The following is a 19,607-nucleotide window of genomic DNA, read 5'->3' as shown; positions in this document are numbered from 1 at the left end:
GTATCTGTCGTGAATAAAATACACATAGTAGAAATAATTTGGATAAGTTTTCTTATTTTTTATTTTTAGGTAAAATTCGGTTGAATCTTGACATTTGAGTTCTATTTCTTCAAGTTTGCATTTATACATTCATGTTGTTTCATATTTAGCTCTTAGCTCTTTTTCATATTAATTTTATAAATATCTTCGAAACAATTATCTATAAACTGAAGGGTTTTTGTATTTATATATAAATAATCCAGGTGCAACACAAGTGGCAAAGGTTGTATACTATCAGCAGATCGAGATTATATTAGCGCAATAATACTGCAAATTATATAAAAATGTTATTGCCCCTTTTATTACTATTTAGACTACAGTGATAATCATTTAACAAAACATACCGCAGTTTACACTATTAATCTGACACTATAGTGGCTTTTAGTTTACTGACTTCTTTTTCCTTCTTGCCCTTCTTTTTCATTTTATTTTCCTTGAGCGAAATCGTGTGCGAGATTCGACTGTGATAATGGTGTAAATCAGGGTAGTCTAAATAGGCGCAAATGTCGCAATAAAACAAAACAATATAAACAGCAGAATTATACTTGCCTAAAGCTTAGGTTAAAAACCATCGACCATCCGGCTCATTAATGATATTTGTTCTCGTATATTTTTTTCAGTAAAATCCTCATATTCTTCGTCCCTAATAGTTACTTGCCGGATACTCAAGATGACTTGTTTCCAGCTGGGAAAAAATACTGAGATATAATTTTGTTTTTTCAATGCAGATGTTGAGAAGACATGAAGTGTACGGTTCGTCATGATATCAAAAACAAAGCAAGATATGTAAGAATGGTAGATAATACCTAATATCCGAGGTTATTATTACCTAAAACTGTTTTATTCTAGATATCTAGACATCCTCGTCGCATCATGTTACCAAACTATCTATTAAATTCGGAAATAATTTCAGTCGAATTTGCAGCGATTCTGCAATATTTGAACATTTGTCTTTTATCATAACTAAATTCACCGCTACAGGCAGAATAAGGACTGCCCTTAAGGGTATGGTAGTGTTTGGGACCTGTTTGCTTGGTATGTAGCAGGTTGAAATTCCAGTTAAAATTGCTATTAGCTTCTAAAAATCGCTCGACATTTTTATAATGTCAATAACCTATTGTAATACTAAACTTTTAATTTGACGATATTTGTTGCAGATGATTGGCCTGGATGTAAACCGGTGATAAAATGTATCGTAAAGCGCATTAAAGTGCGAAACTACGTGCACTTGGAGAGAAGCCTAGTTCAGCAGTAACAGTATAATTTTGTGTATAAAAATAAAATAGGAAAATTTAACAATAAATGCGAATAAAAACAGTACAACAGAAAAGTTTACTACTTCATTCTATTAAATGTATGCCGGATAAAGGACACTCTAAATATATGTTTTTGTTATATTTTCAGGGCTCTCGCTCTATTCTGAACGATGGCAGCCAAATCCGAATAATTGTCTGCCCTCAACGAAGAAAAATATTATTACTAGACGCATCGGTGTAGCTGGCCTTTCATTTCCTCTTCAAAAGGCAGAAGAAATAGAATTGCTTGAAGAGGCAGTACGAAATGATATGGGTGTATGGCAGCAATACGTAAGTGCTTTCATTTTGTAAAGGAATGAAAATTCTGACACAAATTTTCTATGATGCTCGTCCCACTAGGTCCATTATCTACGTGTTCGAAAATTAAGCGGAATGAAGATTCCACATGTGATAAAATCGTTATTCAGGGATGAAGCTTTCAACGGGTACAGCATGCGGGAACGCATACGACAAAAACGGCCTTTTAAAAGTTATGTTATTTTCGTTGATTGTATGTTAGGTGAATATACGATACATTACATAACATAACAGAGGTAGTTGTGAAATGTTTACACCTACTACTTTGGTATACTTTTGTATCATTTTATTTTTGCTATCAATGAATAAAATTACGATAGTAATTACCTCGGTTATTTTGTGTAAATTTTTGATTATTTTTAACATTGACTTACTCCTATTGGTTTTACAGATGTTTGGCAGGAGATGAGTACTGATAAACTGGTGGAAATAGTTATGGACGTAATACGGAAAACGCGGCAACGTTCTGCGAAACGACAATATCGGGCGAAAAAAGCACTTGAGGAAGAAAAGCAGATAACTGTATAATATTACTTTAGGACCACTATATTGATAGCTTTTTGAAAATATTGTTTTATTCATGAATCTGTTTTTAATAAAACATTTAATTTCCCAGATAAAGTCAAGAGCAGCAGTTGGATAATGAATTTCAGCAAATTATAATTGTCTACTTTTGTATGTATAAGGAGCAATGATTATAAAAAATAAAACAATTCAAGTCATGTTTCATTCAATATGAACTCTTTTTGACATGGAATATTGTATTTTTCTAATTGTTATTTTTTTCGTTTCAGTTTTTAAACGGATACAGCTGTTTAAACAGAGTGCCCAACAGGGAGTCGACAATTTCATATTTCCTATTCCGGACTGCGATACCATTGAACGATTAGAGGCATCGGTGAGGATGTTTCCCAATGTCAGGAAACAATACGTAAGTGTTAAATAAATTAAAAGTAAAATTAACTGAATAATTTTCATTATCTTGTATTTTACGTATTGTAAAACAGGTTGAACATCTTAGACGTGTCAAAGATCAAGCCAAAGACGTGGCGAAGGTCTTTCCGGTTTTGTTCTCGGATGCTGCGCTCGAAATGTACAACTATAATGGAACAGGTCGAAAGGAGCGAAGACCTATGAAAGACTACCATATTTTTCATGATTGTATGCTAGGTTATATAATCAAGCTTGTTTTAGACCGGCAAATAATCTGAGCTGTATTTACTTTTACAGAAGCGTGGTCAGAAAGCGGAGTAAACGAAACCAGTTTGCAAGAAAACATTAACATCGTTATTAAGCGAGCTGACGGTAGAAAACGTGCCAAACTGTTTAATTTCCGACGTCGGATATTTCAAAACGTGGGCACAATTTTCTCTAACTTTCCTGATATACAGTCATAATGCTAGTGGCTCAACATATGGTCATAACGTACTGATGTAGTTTTTAGTGAAGCAATATATTTATTATTTTAATATATTTCTAGTGATTTCATCGGCCCGAAGCAATCAGTAAATTTAATTTTAAACTATATGCGTTTTTGCTATATCTGTGGCGCTGCAAGCTTTATACAAATCACGTTATATAAATATACATTATTTCTTTTTTTTAGCCACAAGAAACAGCCACATAATAATTCAGAGCGGTAAACGAAGCAGAAAATTACAGCAAATTGTTGGAACGTTTTTTAAAAAAAGCAATGGTAGCCAGGCAGAATTTTCTCAAACTGACATTTGACGGTCTACGGAAGTTAGTATTTGGGTGAGTAATACAAAAAAAGAACAGATTTTATGATATACCGAATTAAAGAGAAAATAGCCAGAATTAACCTGATGCGCAAATACTAAGGATAAATCTGAAATTGTATCACACAAAACAAATATTAGAATAACTGTGTGGTGCTTTTAAACACTTTGTTGATTGACCAAACTCGTGATTTTAGTCATGACCTTGAAATGCGGTCAGGCATATATTAATATTTTTTTGAAACGATGATTCTACAATGGACAAAAGATAAGAGTCACAACGACAACTTGTTAAGCGTAGCTACCTATTACCCCCCCCCCCCCTTCTTTTCCACTCTTTCCCCTCCATTCCCAAAAAATCCTTCTTCATTACTTTCCCTTACCGTCCCTTCATCAATTGTAGAATCATCGTTTCAAAAAACTTTGTTGATGTCAATTAAAATTAAAACTTGCTTTTTTATTACGGTCGTCGCTAATTTTTCTGAAATTCTTCCTTTATCCTATGTAAATATATCGTAAACTGAGGATTTTATTTGGGTACCGTATCAATAAAGCCAAGGAAAATCGCCCTATTTTTCTTATTCAGGGCCTTGAAATAACAGAAATTTTGCAATTTTGAAAATTTTCAATGAGGTAAAACAGTTTTTCCGACATTTCTGCAGCGTTGTTTGGATGTTTATAAAATAATTGTTTTACGACACTTGGTTTAAAAGTTTAAATTTTTTGAAATAATCGATGTTCGCGAATCGCGAAATTACTTCAGTTCAAATTTCTGGAGACCTCGAATTTTTATTTAATTTTTTTTTCGTTTACGTGCCCAATTCTCTACGTCACGTCGAGCAACTCGACTCGACTCAGTTACTATCGAACAGGCAGCATGGCGGCTCAATGTACGACCAAAACAAAATAAGCTCAGGCGTTGTTTCTTGTTTGTCAAATCTATTCTTATAGTGATAAAATATTCATGATAAAATTGCCACAGCCAGCGGTCTTAAACTCTAAAAATGTCGGATAGTTTTTTCTACCTCAAAAAACAACAACTAACAATTTTTAATGTTAAAAATTTTGTTGAAGTTTTTTGAGTTTCACGATTCACAATTTAGGTTAATGAAAATAATATATTTTTAATTGCTAAAAATACATATTACTTGTATTTTGAAAAGAAAATTTTTATTTTATGAGTCATTAACTATACTATAACTATACTATAAACTATGTCCATCTACAGACTTTTCTAAACCCGTCGGCCCAGTGTTAGTGCCAGTGCGATATTTTTGAAAATAACATTCTAAGAATTAAAACGGCGTACCAAAAATAGTCGTTCGGCGAGATGGACCAAGTCTGGTCTTAGCCTTGTACTTGAAGTACGACAGCAAAAAAAATAGCCGTTTGTTGGCAGAAATATCCGTTTCATTACAAGGAAAAGCACAACACCATGTGTCTGCATAGAATTTTCACAACTTTTTTTTAATAAAACTATCACCCTCATTCTGTATTCCGATGGATCTTAATTTCGTTGGACTAATTTCTTATTGCGAACGAGTTGTTTCGCCCATTTGATTTTACTGGCGGAATGAAGAATGTTTCGCCCATTTAATTTTACTGGCGGAATGAAGAATATCATCCATTGTCGTTCGGCAAACCGATCCGTCGGAATCCAGAATAAAGCTGTGTATCTTTGTAACTTTTGATGCAATATAAAAATTTTCAGCTTTCGAAAAAATATGAAAATGGGGGACATGTTATTTATCTTTAAAAATATTTACGTGGTTTATTGAATATGTTTCGATTCACATGCATGATCTTTTATCCAGTTCTGATTGAATATTATGTCGAAAATCAGAAATTAAGGAAACAAGAAGAAATAGTGCAAAAGCAGCGTAATGCATAAGGATGGGGCAAAATGATCGTTAGTTTTTTTGATTGTATGATTGATTACATGTTTGTTATAAATCAACCTTGATATAAGACAATTCGACATAAGACAATTTTTACCACGATATAAAACAAAATTCTTTTACATAGTTGGTCTCGACACCAGAGCTAATTTTCCAGTCCAACAGCGGCGCCATGAAGATGTTCATTATTTCAAAATAATCCTAAAAATGGCCAGAAACTAATAAAGGTATACCTCGGTAGTACACCTTTGCTTCGTTTAGCGTACGTACTATCGAATCACAATTTCAAGCTTTGAAGCATTGTTGTATTTTGCTTTGTTTGCATGAAATTTGCAAATTTGCATACACTATTGAGTAAATATATATTTTAGTAGTGTTGATTTAGTAAAGCATTCAATTTTTATTTTTTTTATCAATAATTTTGCCCTTTGTGAAGCTTGAAATGGAACATATGTAAAGTTTTGCTGGAAAATGTACATACTATCGAGGCGAAATTGTTTATTGTTTACTATTGTTTATTATCGAGGCAAAATTGTTTATTGTTATTGTTTACATTTCACGTTTGTCGGGGTTTAGTGCCAAGCGATTGTGTTTGTACCATCCAGTGAATATCAACAGTTATTGCTCCTGGAGTGCGAAAGTGTCCGATGAATCGTTAACTTTCGAAAACAGTTTCAGGTCGTCGGCGAACACAAGCCGAGGACCTTTGTCATGCTGTTTCATTTACGCAAATGGTTAGATGTTGACTCTAAAAACATGGCTGCCTAGCAGGACCGTGAGTTATACCTATAGCTCAAACAATAATAAATAGTTCAAAAAACGTAAACACACAACACAGGGCAAAATTGGCGACTGCTAATAAACCTTTGCACGGTACCTAACCGCAACTCCGGTTCGACGTTTTTGTGTGTTTTGTTTTGATGCTCTTTGTAATCTAATTATATTGCTAGTGGGTTTATTACTTGTTTGCGGAAACCGGAAATGCCCGACTTTTCCGAAGCAGAGATATTATAGCAGTTCTGCAACACATATTTTTTTTGTCATTTTTGCAGTTTTTTGCTTCTGGGTCTTGCGAATAAGTAATCAAAACAAACCCCACAACATTGTCAAACCTGGGACGAAAAAAATGCTCTGACATCTGCGTGCAATGCTTTATGTTTTTTTAAACGCAGGTTTCAATATAAGACATTTATTTAAAATAAGAAATTGTCTTATAACAATAGCAGAAAGTTGAAAGAAGACCAAGCCGGCACTGTCAGTTCCGGTATCAGCATCTTTGGCTCGAGCAGCACGTTCCTCACAATCATGTGGAAGATTTGTGCCTCAGTTGTGCCACTGTCAGTTAGACTAGAGGAAACGAGACGTAAATCATGGCCTACATCCATGGTTGTAGGCTAAAATTGGCACAAAAAGAAGCCCTGCGAGGGTGGCCATGAAGGGATGGAAGTAACGTTGGTCACCATCCCCGCATCGGTGCACGTCTCGACAGGTAACAGAGTAGTGCAAAGGCTCATCCTCCTCCCGAAGTAATACTTGACGGTAGTCAAGTCTAAATAGTACTTTTCAAATGACATTATATTGAAGACTGTGTCTCATTGAATTCGTAATTATATGTAACGAATTTTTTTAAACACTCTTCATTTTACATTTCTTTATATAACTCTCGAACCACAAACCAGAAGTCCAATCATAATTTATGTGTGTGTGTGTGTGTGTGTGTGTGTGTGTGTGTGTGTGTGTGTGTGTGTGTGTGTGTGTGTGTGTGTGTGTGTGTGTGTGTGTGTGTGTGTGTGTGTGTGTGTGTGTGTGTGTGTTGTGTGTGTGTGTGTGTGTGTGTGTGTGTGTGTGTGTGTGTGTGTGTGTGTGTGTGTGTGTGTGTGTGTGTGTGTGTGTGTGTGTGTGTGTGTGTGTGTGTATGTGTGTGTGTGTGTGTGTGTGTGTGTGTGTGTGTGTGTGTGTGTGTGTGTGTGTGTGTGTGTGTGTGTGTGTGTGTGTGTGTGTGTGTGTGTGTGTGTGTGTGTGTGTGTGTGTGTGTGTGTGTGTGTGTGTGTGTGTGTGTGTGTGTGTGTGTGGATACAGAAAAAATATCGTGGATACGCTAGTCGATTTAATTTTATGTGTGAAGAAAATAGCTGGTAAATCGGTAAAAAATAAAAATATTTTCGTGCTATATCAACGACTTTGCGTTAGATTGATCCTTCACTGAATATCTCTTGGAAGTTTGGTGAATTTTTAAATATTCAGTAAAAAGTTTTTGAAGTTTGAGAAATTAGTATCCAAGTCGGGAAAGTCGGGCACCCAAAGGTAGGGAAAGCCCACTATAGAATTCTTTAGCCTATCTCACGGATTTACCTTTGCAGATACCTACATATTATATATGTAAAAATAACCGGAAGTCATACAACAGTTGGCTAACTTTTAAAAATGAAATGTTAGTTGAGACAGCAGCTACGAATTATGCAGTTCTAAGTCGGTAATTCCATTGGAAAAAGATGTATTTAGTTTTAAAAGTGCTTCGATTTTGTTTATATTTTGTGACTTATTCCTTTACAGAAAATTTTAAATCCATGTTTTTATATTAGGCCTTTTTCTGAGATGTGGGTGTCCTAAAAATCATAATTTTGCCAACCTTTTTTTTTATTAACGACCCTTTAAATAGGGTACAGTTTTTTTGCCAACCTTCCATTCTTAAAAAGTCATAGTTTAGCCGGCTAACCGATTTTAATAATTTTAATACCAAATAAGATATTTTATTTAGTTTATCAAAACAAAACAAAATGAACTAAGTCAAGTTTAGTTGCATGGATTAATTCATCGCCAATTAAAATATTGAGGAAAAAAAGGGAGCCATTCTATTCCCTGGCTCAAATGGCCGACCCGAACCCGCAAATTATTTTTTTTCCAATACCCGAACCCGACCCGAACCCGGCGGGTACGGGTACGGGTGCGGGTTTCGGGCAAATTTTCCGCTACCCGACCATCTCTAGTGCTTACATACTGAGAATCTTTTCGTATGGTAATTTAGCATCGTTTGCTTTCGTGTCTCGCTCGGTGCATTTTTCCGGCAGCGGTTGTTTTAGAACGCCATTTTGAATTCATTTGAGCACACTTAGCAATGGTGCGTTTACAAACCGGAACTTCTATTGAAATCTTATAAAACGTGCATTTTAATCGTAAAATCGGTTACCTAGGAACATCGCGCGTTATTTCTATCATATGATTATCAAATATCAAAAGCTTGATAGCTTTTACACAACTCCCTAAGAAAGTAGTCAGAGTTTTTAAGCAAGTTCTACGATCGAAGGATGCCAAAAGGTATCTCACGCAGTCAATGTTTTCGATTTAATTGCCAAAATGAACCCGTTGGTCTCAGGACAGCTTTCGTGCATGCCAACAAATGTCTATCGGTATTTATTAACTGATCGCGCGCGATTTCGAACGAATCGAATATGTTGATAGCACATACCTTCGGTCGGATCTCCACTGTTTCGTAATGGCCACGTAACCAAAAACGTTCTCAAATCGTACGCGAGCTCGAATGACAGTGATCGCACCACCTGGCTCGGTGGATCCAGATCAATTCCTTTCTACTAACAACAACTCCTTCCTATGACACTTGTGGATGATGCAGAGGATTCCTCGGTCTCTAGTAGCAGCAAGTGTCGGACTAACATTCCTTTCCCTCCCAAATTGACCTGCATGGGCGTGGCCAGCTTTGCTATTGATCATCACAAAGAATTAGATCACTAGAAAATGCACACTGAGAATGATCTGCTACTCCCAAGCATCATTCTGATGGTTCTTTGTGCAATCTCAGCTGATCTAGATCAATCGCGGGCAACTCACGGGCGGTCAAACTATGCTATGCTATGCTATGCTATGAAAAGTATAAATTTTGAAAGAAATTTACTAGTACACGTTGTAGCTATATTGGGCAGCGACTTAAAGATTCAGTTTGCATGAAAATTGCGATCAATACAGTTATATTTGAGTAGCTATTGAGTCTTAACCTTAAGATGTCCGTCTTTAGTATTGGGATAATTTGGTTATTGATCAAGGTATAATTGAAGACGTATACCGCACTTCCCACCAAATTTGACTCCGCAGTTTGAAACTGCGAGCACAGACAAACAGACGAGACACTTGCGTTTATTCCATCATCCAATCAAAAACCAGTCATTTTTCAAACAAGCATGTTTCGCAACATGGCCACACTGCGGCGCGCGAGTGTTGCTTCGAGTTTTCAGTATAAAACCATACAAATGTAAAAACTCTGCAGCATAAAACCCTGCAAATGCAAGCTACTCCGCAACATGCATAAGAGAGGGTGCTAGTGTGCAAGTAAAATGTGTAGGACGATGGTTTTTATAGGATTTTCTTCTATATGTCATGTTAGTTCGTCAGTCCTGCGACTGTACTGAACTGCAATCAAACTGCGACATACTGAAATCACTGTAGACAGAAAGAGAAAGAGTAACAACGGCAATGTTGCTGCTTCGTTCCGTCATATGCATTGCCACACGCATTGGCATTAGGAAAAATAATCCAGATTCAGCTGCCAGGCAGATCTATAAAAAAAATTCTGTCTGTCTGTCGGTATATTCCTTATATGGAGAATCGAAAACTACTGAACCGATCGGCATGAAAATTGGCATGCGGGGTAGGGACTCCCCCCCCTAAGAGGGGGGCTCCCATACAAATGAAACACAAATTCCTGCATAACTAGAGAACAAATCAAGCAATTGGAACCAAATTTGGCATGTGGGTGTTCTTGAAGGCGAGAATTTTTTCTATGGCGGATTTGGGAACTCTCCCCTCTTTAAAAAGGGAATTATGACCCCTCTCCCTTTTAAGAGGGCGGGCTTCCATACAAATGAAATAAAGATTTCCTCTTATATCGAGAACTAATCAAGCAAATGGAACCAAATTTGGCATGTGGGGATTTTTGGAGGCAAGAATTTTTTCTATGATGAATTGGGACTCCCTTGTTTAGGAAGGGGGGGGGGGGGGGTCCCATACAAATGAAATACAAATTTCTTCAATACTCGGGAACTAATCAACCAAATGGAACCAAATTTGGCATATGGGGATTTTGGAGTCTTGCATTTATTTTATGATGGTTAGATACCTCTCACCCCTGTGGTAGGGGAATAAGGACTCTCATACAAATAAAACAGAAATTTTTGCGTAACTCAAAAACTAATCGAACTCGAGAAATTCGAGACTCTTCCATAAAACATTAGCAAATAACAAGACCACAAAAACTATAGTAACACTAGATCATTCAGGGCGAGACGACCGCGAGTGTTGTCGGAAGCACCGGCCACTAGGAGGGGGGGCAACCCCTCCGCAGAAATCACCACTGTCTAGGTTTATTTGTTTTCCCAGGTCTACTGACCTCTATTACTTTCCTTCAGTTGGGTTCGAATGAGCGACAGCGAGTAAGGAGAGGATCACCCCTGCGAAATGGTACTTTCCACGAAAAAGTTTTCCGTGAAATGGTACATTCCGCTTAAGGTTTTTCGCGAAATGGTATTCGGCAAAATGTTGTACAATCACGACGAATATTACTATCCACTTTCTGGCTAGGCAATGAGGGGAGTTGTTTTCTACTTTACTGTGAGAAAAAAATGCAAATTTGTATATGAAACTACCCATCCCAGGTAACCAATAAGCATTAACATAAGCAGCAAATCAGAATATCTGGCATTTTATACTGCACGTTGTTGTATATTAGCTTTTTGACTGCATAGGTGTTGTAAATTGGCATCCAGAGTTCTATTCAAATTCTTTGTGGCGGTAATTTGCTGCAAATCAGCATTGTCAGCATTATAATAAGGTTAGCAGTAAAGTAGCGGTATATTTTACCAAAATAGCGTTTAAGTAGCATTTAAGGCGACTCAAATGCTTATTGGCTTGCATTTGAATAGCATTGGTGATGCTTATTGGTTACCTGGGATGCTTTCATAGTTACGTAACTGCCAAAATGAATCATCTAAGGTTGAACTCCTCAGAAACTTGCAAAACTCGAGATTGTGACAAAGATCATCCGAAATTCATGATTTATGTACAACACAGTTTAATTTGTGGCAGCTAGTATTATATATTTTTAGATGCAAAAATAGTAATTATTATCCTTTAGACTGGTGAGCGCATGGATGTTCTCTAGAAAACAGTTAATTGCTGGCGATACGTGCCGGGAATCAAAGGAGATTGAAGAACGGATTTCGGAGCTGATTTTGAAATTTTAGGTCAATTAATGCTTAAATTGCTACGTAAGGGGTTTTCAAAAATTTGAAGAATTATTAAAATAGCGGTGATTTTTTTAAAATTAAGGTGTTTTTATCAAAATTCTTCAATTAAAAGCTTATAAAAATTTGAAAATCAAGATATCGAAAAGCGGCTACGTACCAATTTACATAATTCATTTTAATCCGGGTTTTATACATGATTTTTGAACTAAAAGTTCAATCAACATAAAATTCAATAGCGACCTATGGGGCAACTAGACCTTTCATTGGACACGGTCATTAAAATCGGTTCAGCAATTTCCAACAAAATTGAGTGCGATTGGAAAGCGTTATAGAGTTTTACAAAACCAATAAGTCAGGAGTATCATGCCCGAGTTCAATTCAATGGACAAAGTAGTCTAAGTCCCCCCTAACAAAAAAAATCATGCCCGAGGATAAAATTAGTTTTTATAAATATTTTTTACACTCAATCGCACTTATTGAGCAAAACAAAAATACGTCTAAAAAATGCATTTTTTAAATAAATAACAAAAATTTTCACATAGATTTACTAAAGCATAAATTTTGTTTCTTTTTAGATTGTTTCAAGGACGTGCAATAGAAGAAATGCTGAACTATCTATGCGAAGACTATCAATGACAGTGAGATAAATAACCGATAAGTAAAGCAGTGGAAGACTCATATGGCGACGATCCAAATAAGGAATTGAATGTATTGGGTTGGATTCTCGAGAATTCTTTCATCGCCTACTTGTGCCATTTCTTAAGACTCAGACAGTCTTTTAATGTTGTGATAAGGCCATCAGCAGTTTCGAAAACTATTGCGATGTCGTCTAATTGATAGTACTATAAAACATACAATAAATCGTCACAAATTCTTCTAAACTCATTCTTTGAAATTGATCCAACACTCTAAAGTCAAACGTTCCTGGAAAGCATTTTTTTAATCGGTATATTATTTGCTTTATTTTCACAGCTTGCATTCGTGTGGTCAGTAAAGAAAAACTTCTCGACAAAAGTATTGAACCGCTAAGTCCCGACGTAACCCTTCGTCTTCGGCAACAGCAGGGGTCAGTAAACATTGCTGGCTTCAGCTTTCCTATCGCAAATGAGGAAACCGTAGAGAAATTGGAACAGGCAGTACGTAGCAACTGGCTTGTGCGCCAGGCGTACGTGAATCTGTTACGTTCTCAGATGCCACATAAATCGGATGCACACCGAATTTACGACATTGTGTCGAACAAAATTTTTACCTACCAGGCGCTACAGAATTATTACTTGACGGCCGATCGACAACCCTACTTCAAGCAAGCCAGCCGCAAGGCGATGGTGAACTACGAAATTTTTCAAGGATGCATGCTGGGTATGTTATAATAAATTTTTTTTTTGTTAAAAAAGAGTTGAAATATTCCTTTTGTTTTTTGAAAGAGGTAAACAGTTAGTAATCTTATTCTTATTTTGTTTTAGAGCTATTTTTCAATAGCTATTAAATTAAAGGTTCTCTAATTCCATACGCGCCTCATTTCGTGCACTTGGCGTTAAATAGACATGTCCTAGTGTAACATTCACTTAATACTTAGAAAAAAAACGCATGAAACTTATTTTCCTTCAGACTTTTAAACATTATTTTCCAAAACGTGCTTTTTTCTTGGGAGAGTGTTGATTTAACGCCGGGTATACGGAATCGGCGTCAAAAATTAGCCGGATGACATCACTGTAATTCTTGCTTGAAAAAAAAATTGATAAAACAATGGGTCTTATATTTTACTTGCAGAAGCATGGTCCGACATGGGAGTTGATAGCTGCGCCCTGAAGAATGCGCTGCGTGCTGTGGTGATGGTAATTAGCCGAAAAATGCGGAATACAGTTGGCAGCACTATCCGCCGATATTGAAAGCAACCATGAACAGTAAACAGAGGCTGTGTGTATGGAACGAATTCCATTTCTATTCTGAAATTTTTACAAATAAAATATCCTAAGAACGAAACAGGCGTGCTCTGTTGGCTTTACTAGATGTTTCCAATCAATCTCAATAAAAATCTATCAATATGACCGACTCGATTACTTACAATTTGCGCGGGGTACAAAATGATACTAAATGTAAATTTTGTCTTCTTTGTAGATAAAAATCAATGTAATACAAACATTTCTATGGCAGTTGAACGACCAACTAAGGATACCAGCTGTTCAGCGACGCAAATTGTGGTGCGCAAGGCCAAACAGCTTCGTGAATCACGCGAAAGTGATGAGGCACACAGTAAGACTGCAAAAGCAGAGCCTATCGAAGCAGAGGAAAACAGCCAGCATCTACAGATTGAGTTTATCGACGAAGACGAAGTATTAGCCATGGCGGCTGCTGAGAGCGCTTATAGATTTCCAGCTAAACGGCCTCTTCCTTTGGTAAAAGGATTTAATTTTCCCATTTCAGACGAGGATACCGTGGAACTACTCGAGGCGACTGTCCAGGTAAACGCTCAAGTTCGGGAAGAATATGTGAGTATAAAGTGGAAAAAACACTCTGTCCAAGTCTAATTCATCAAATTTTCGCAGATAAATCTTCTGAAAGCGAAAAAACCCCAATCGGTAAAAGTAGTCAACATTTTCCATGCACTATTTCAAGATGAAGCGATGTATGGTTACAATTTCTCCGGTATATGTCATCGAGGTCCCCGGAGAAAAGCGATGCAAAACTATACCATTTTTGTGGATTGCATGCTGGGTTAGTTATTCAAAAATAGTGAAAATAGTTTTAAAATCATTAATTCACAGATTATATTATCTGATCTGTATAGCGTAGCGGTTTGCATAAAATTGTAAAATATGTTTTTTTAATAGGCCTTAGCAATCTTATAAAAATAATTGTTCCTTATAGACTCGGACGTTCTGATGATGATTCGAGACCCCTTCCCCTCTGGAATAGAGAGGGGGGCTTTCACATAAATTTCTGCATAACTCAAGAACTAATTAAGCAAATGGAACCAAATTTGGCATGTGGGGGATTTTGGAGATAGGATTTTTTTCTATGGTAGTTCGAGACCCCTCCCTCTATGGAAGGGGGGACTCGAGAAATCTTAGACTCTTCCATAAAACATTAGTCACCAAAAACTACCTATAGTAACACTAGATAGTTCAAAGCGCGTGTTGCCAGCGACCCGCCGTCGAAAGCACCGGCCACTGCAGGGGGGACAGTCCTCCGCAGAAATCACCTCTGCCTAGAGTAAAATTAATGAAAACTCTTTTCACGATTGAATTCCGCTTTGAATTCCAATTCGAAAACAGCCACCGATGAAGCCTGCAAGGCGTAGACGAAATACGTATATGTCGTGAATAAAATTAATAGTGGAATTCAATCGTAAGAAAAAGTTTTCTTTAATTTCAGTCTATGTATTTGAAGACGCTTTGAAAATTTCAGTTAACCTCTGTCTAAATTTATTTGTCTATGGACCTCTATAACTTTCCTTCAGTTAGTCAGTTCCGAACGAGCGACAGCGAGTAAGGAGGGGATCACACTCGCGAAATGGTACTTTCCGCGAAAAGGTTTTCGGTGTAATGGTACTTTCCGCGAGAAGGGTTTTCGTGAAACACAATACTCCGCGTTACGATCAACCGAGAGTTGATAGTGAAATGGTATTCGGCGAAAAGTAATACAATGACGACGAATACTTTAATGCTATCAGCTTTATTTTATATCGCGAAGCAATGGGGGGAATTGTTTTCTACTTTACTGCAAGGAAAAATAGAAAATTTGTATATTAAACTAACCATGGTTTCGTAGTTGACGAAACAACCAAAATTAGCCATCAAAGGTTGACCTCCTCAGAAACTTTCAAAACTTCAGATCTTATCAAAGATCCGAGATTTACAATTTAGGTACAGCACAGTTTAATTCGTGGCAATACGAAGTTTGCCGGGTTAGCTAGTTGTTCCATAAATACTATTTGAGAATTTGGTTTAGATTGTGTATCTGAATCTAAGTGAATTTAATAGATTTGCAGCAAGTATATACGCAAGCTTAAGTAAACAATGTGCAAACATTCAGATTATTTCAAAGGTTTGACTTAACTTACTTTATTCGAATATGAGATTTTTTTCAAATTCGTTCAAAATGAGATATTAGAAACGGATGTCGGATATGCCGTAAACAACAATAAGGAAGATATTTCTGATTCAACATGGAGAAGAAAAATTCCAGTTTATTTTTAACAACTTTTTTATATGGGGTTACAGTAAGAATTTCCAAAAAATCGATTTTCTTTTTGATTCATGAGCTTAGTGATACAGATATTTAAGTATACTCAAGTCGCTTTTTACGCGAAGGATACGTTCCGCGTGAATCAAAATCGCGTAAATTCCGAAATTCGCGTAAAAAAACCGCGTAAATTCCAAAATTCGCGTAAAAAACAAAATTTCGCGTAAAAAAAACTTCGTGGATTTCAACACTACGTTAAAAAATAGACTAATTGAGCACATCCGCGTAAATTCCAAAAATCACGTAAAAAACCGCATAAATTCTGAAATTCGCGTAGAAAAACCGAAATTCGTGTAAAAATAGTCGCGTAAAAGCGACTTTAGTGTCTACACATAGAAGACGTCATGCTAATCCGTCTAGTATTTACGAAGTTGCACGCACAAGGAACGCGAAGCTTTGAATGCTAGTTTCCCAAAACTGTGTTTTCAAAGTCGGCCAGTAAGATTTCTCAAAAATGGCTGAGCCGATTTATTTTAAATTTTAACACAGGTTTTCTAAGAATATTCTATAGGTTTTTCTTTACCGATTAATATTTGTCGCCAATTAAAAAATTGAAAAATTGAGATATCAAGAAACGACTACGTAAGAATTTAGATAATTCATTTTTACACGCTGAAAAAAATTTCAGTCAAATCGGTCCACTAGATTCTGAGATACACGTACCGCCAGCTAAAGAAACATGGTTTCGGGGAAAACGCGTTCAAAGTTTCGTACAGCAATGGACTTCTCTTGAGGTGACTCCACAATATTTGCCGTATGTTTTTAACGAGATCAGATCTTACAAAATCGTTTTAGCATGACATTTCTGAAGGTGTAAGCGTCTCAAAAATGCAAAAAAATAAAATTCGATTTTTCCAGCTTTCCAGAGTAGGGTCCCCCCTTAAGGGGACATAAAGCTCTTAAACTTTTGGAAACTGCATTACTTTTTTATTTCAGATTTTGATTCTGCAAACTTTTCCGCTTATTTTGTTAGTAATTTTGCAATGATCCGACCACGGGAAGTGACCGAAAAATGATCGAACACATAAGCATTCCAGTGAGGCGTGGAACAACCTCGCCGGAATAAAACGCCGCTCCTGTAAAACCACGATTTTCAAACTTTATGTACCTTTTTCTCAGAAACTACACAACGTATTGGAACAAACTTTTTTTTGTTTTGTTGGTAGGAGCTTGGCAAACACTTTTATAACTCTTGAGTTTTGAAAACGAAATATAGCTTGAGAAAAAAGAAAAAGAAGACAAAATTTTATTTTTTTAGCCATCTTTTCTTCTTCTTTTTCGTTTTTCTCAAGCTGTATTTCGTTTACGAAACTCAAAAGTTATAAAAGTCTTTTCCAAGCTCCTACCAACAAAACAAAAAAAAGTTTGTTCCAATACGTTGTGTAGTTTCTGAGAAAAAGGTACATACAGTTTGAAAATCGTGGTTTTTCAGGAGTGGCGTTTTATTGCGTCGAGGTTGTTCTTATTTTGAATTATTTTTGACAGTCTTCTACTAGATATCAAACATTAATTTCGCACATTTAATTTTCATGCCCAATTTATAGTTAATCGATTTAAAGCTTTGCTCAACACGTGACAAACAATAGATTCTCGGTATTAGTAATTTCCATTCAAAAAATCAATACCTATTATATCGACTGATATATTCATACAATATCAATTTATAAACTAATTTTGAATACACAATTTCGTTGCAGAGGCATGGCAAGAGCACGGAATTGACGAAACAGCACTAAAAGAAGCTCTAAGCTTGGCAATTAAGAACATCAATGGCCGGAAAAGAAATCGCAAGTACTTTGCGCGGAAGAAAATAAGGAACAAAAATTCAAATCACAACGTTTGATGGGTATTGAGGATGACATAAGCAAAAAATATTTCGTTGTAGAAAATAATTAATTTTAACGCTATAACGATAATTCTTTAGAAAACATGTCATGTTAGGCAATATTCTCAATAGTTTCTCGTTAAATCCTATTTTCAGAAACCTGTCTAATAATTCTGTCAGTGACATCCAGAAAATAATCAATACGTAATCTAATAAAATATAAAAATATAAAAACATGAACTATTGGTTTCATTTTTTACTTGCATAAAGGATACATCATTATAATACATCTAATTAAAAATCTATTCTTTCCGTTTAGGAGACAAAACAACGGCAGCCGAAATTACCACCTGCCTGATGGAACCAACTATCAAAATCGAGGAAGATAGCGTCGAGTTCGACGAATATGCATTTTATACGGAGCAAAATGTGAAAAGCGATGACAGTAATAGCAATGATAAAACGTCCATTGCAACCCAACGGCCGCGGCGTTCGGCTACAAAACTGAACATTGCCGACTTGTTTCAAATTTCCAATGCTTGCACCCAAAACAGAAACTTACTCAGACAACCTTTTCCGATTCAATCAGTGAACGAACTCAACGAATTAGATACACTTCTGTTAGGAAATCCCGGATACATGGAGAAATGCGTGAGATATTATTGATTGTGTACGATTTTATGTTTGAATCGTTTGCTCAAATGAAGATTTTTGTTTCAGGCACTAATGCTGCACAATGCTGTACGAAATGAGACGTTGGAAAATGTGACAGGTCATATGCGACTACTGTTAGAATTTGCAGTAGACTATTCAGTGTTGCTTAAGTACAGCTGGTTCGGGTTTTTGCCTCGTTCGCCAATCGCCAGGGGCATGGGGGAGCAGCAACCGTTTCGAAATCTTATAGGTGTAATACATCTTTTACATAGAGCTCGGCGACTTAGATTTGGCAAATGCAGCCTTGAGGAAATTCACGAAGGGATCGAAAAATTTCTCAAGCGCAAGCTGCGCTGCCATGCACTTTTTGTTAAGAAACAAAGCTATGTCTTGCAAGGCTAGAGAAGCATTTACAAAGGATGCCAAATATTAATACATACTGAGGAGGTTTTAATTCTAGTTCCAGTGAAACCAGCATAGTGCACAAATATATGGGTACGAAACGCGTACTTCCACTGTGGTTTGACGACAGTATTATATCAATTTAGTAGCACACTACTCGAAACTATGTAAACTATTACCATTCAAAAGTGTGCATGAGAAACGCTTGAAAAGTTCTAGTCAAATACAAGCCAAAAATTATGTAGGCGAATCGACCTAGAGTTTTAGGATAAGTTTATTACATAATATTTATTTACGCTATATAATAATACTGCGATGTTTGCGTTGTTAAAAACATCCAAAAAATTTATTTTACTTTGTCTAGCTTTCTTTGTTTTTATTTTTGATTGATCTTGTACTTGTTTTTATACATAGACTGTAACTGAAAATTATCTTTAAACATAGTGTTTAAACAATCAACGCCATTCTACCTAACATTCGCTTTTTTTTCAGGATTAAATTCCACTAATAATTTTATTCACGGCAGATACGTATTTCGCCTACGACTTGCAAACTTCATTAGCAGACTTGGAATGTTCGTAGTCGTAGGAGAAACACGTATCTGTTGTGAATAAAATTAATCGTGGAAAAAGAATTCTTTCTTTCAATGAGAAAACTTTGATCATTTCTTGCAGTTGAAGCACAAAAATTAAACCAAGATAATCTAAAACCAAATAAGTTGCCAAATATTCAAACAGCAGGTGTGTTCAGAATAAACTGAAGTGAATATCTATTGCAAATCCCTTCTGTGTAAAATCTCAGACCAATCGACAAGACAACCCTACTAGCACAGTTGTTACAATTCAGTTGTGGCAACCGCTTTGCGACTGATTTTAGTCATAAATAAGTTTCTGCAACCATAAGTGCGAAAAATGTGCTGCTTGGGAAATAGTGGGAAT

At 36.3% G+C, this 19,607-nt stretch overlaps 5 protein-coding genes across 5 annotated transcripts; all 5 read left to right on the top strand.

The window, feature by feature from the left end:
- The first annotated feature begins 1,473 nt into the window (after positions 1 to 1,473).
- LOC128732815 (uncharacterized) lies at positions 1,474 to 2,299 on the top strand. The gene is made up of 3 exons (XM_053826215.1): positions 1,474 to 1,625; positions 1,695 to 1,854; positions 2,044 to 2,299. The coding sequence occupies exons 1-3, from the start codon at positions 1,605 to 1,607 to the stop codon at positions 2,178 to 2,180; spliced, it is 318 nt and encodes a 105-aa protein (XP_053682190.1). The 5' UTR covers positions 1,474 to 1,604; the 3' UTR covers positions 2,181 to 2,299.
- Positions 2,300 to 2,453: 154 nt separating this feature from the next.
- Positions 2,454 to 3,079, top strand: LOC128732779 (uncharacterized). The gene is made up of 3 exons (XM_053826145.1): positions 2,454 to 2,583; positions 2,660 to 2,822; positions 2,883 to 3,079. Exons 1-3 carry the CDS (start codon positions 2,557 to 2,559, stop codon positions 3,047 to 3,049), a joined length of 357 nt encoding a protein of 118 aa, XP_053682120.1. The 5' UTR covers positions 2,454 to 2,556; the 3' UTR covers positions 3,050 to 3,079.
- A 9,286-nt stretch (positions 3,080 to 12,365) lies between these two features.
- On the top strand, positions 12,366 to 13,452 carry LOC128745673 (uncharacterized). Its single transcript, XM_053842752.1, has 3 exons — positions 12,366 to 12,370; positions 12,535 to 12,902; positions 13,314 to 13,452. Exons 1-3 carry the CDS (start codon positions 12,366 to 12,368, stop codon positions 13,430 to 13,432), a joined length of 492 nt encoding a protein of 163 aa, XP_053698727.1. The 3' UTR covers positions 13,433 to 13,452.
- Positions 13,453 to 13,587: 135 nt separating this feature from the next.
- On the top strand, positions 13,588 to 17,772 carry LOC128745671 (uncharacterized). The gene is made up of 4 exons (XM_053842751.1): positions 13,588 to 13,639; positions 13,698 to 14,032; positions 14,090 to 14,258; positions 17,486 to 17,772. Exons 1-4 carry the CDS (start codon positions 13,588 to 13,590, stop codon positions 17,629 to 17,631), a joined length of 702 nt encoding a protein of 233 aa, XP_053698726.1. The 3' UTR covers positions 17,632 to 17,772.
- A 198-nt stretch (positions 17,773 to 17,970) lies between these two features.
- LOC128745670 (uncharacterized) lies at positions 17,971 to 18,669 on the top strand. Its single transcript, XM_053842750.1, has 2 exons — positions 17,971 to 18,264; positions 18,334 to 18,669. Exons 1-2 carry the CDS (start codon positions 17,971 to 17,973, stop codon positions 18,667 to 18,669), a joined length of 630 nt encoding a protein of 209 aa, XP_053698725.1.
- Positions 18,670 to 19,607: the final 938 nt, after the last annotated feature.

The sequence above is a fragment of the Sabethes cyaneus genome, chromosome 1 (genome assembly GCF_943734655.1).
Source record: "Sabethes cyaneus chromosome 1, idSabCyanKW18_F2, whole genome shotgun sequence".
Taxonomy (NCBI): Eukaryota; Metazoa; Arthropoda; class Insecta; order Diptera; family Culicidae; genus Sabethes; species Sabethes cyaneus.
The sequence above is the reverse complement of the archived record's forward strand: the minus strand, read 5'-3'. Positions and strand labels throughout refer to the sequence as shown.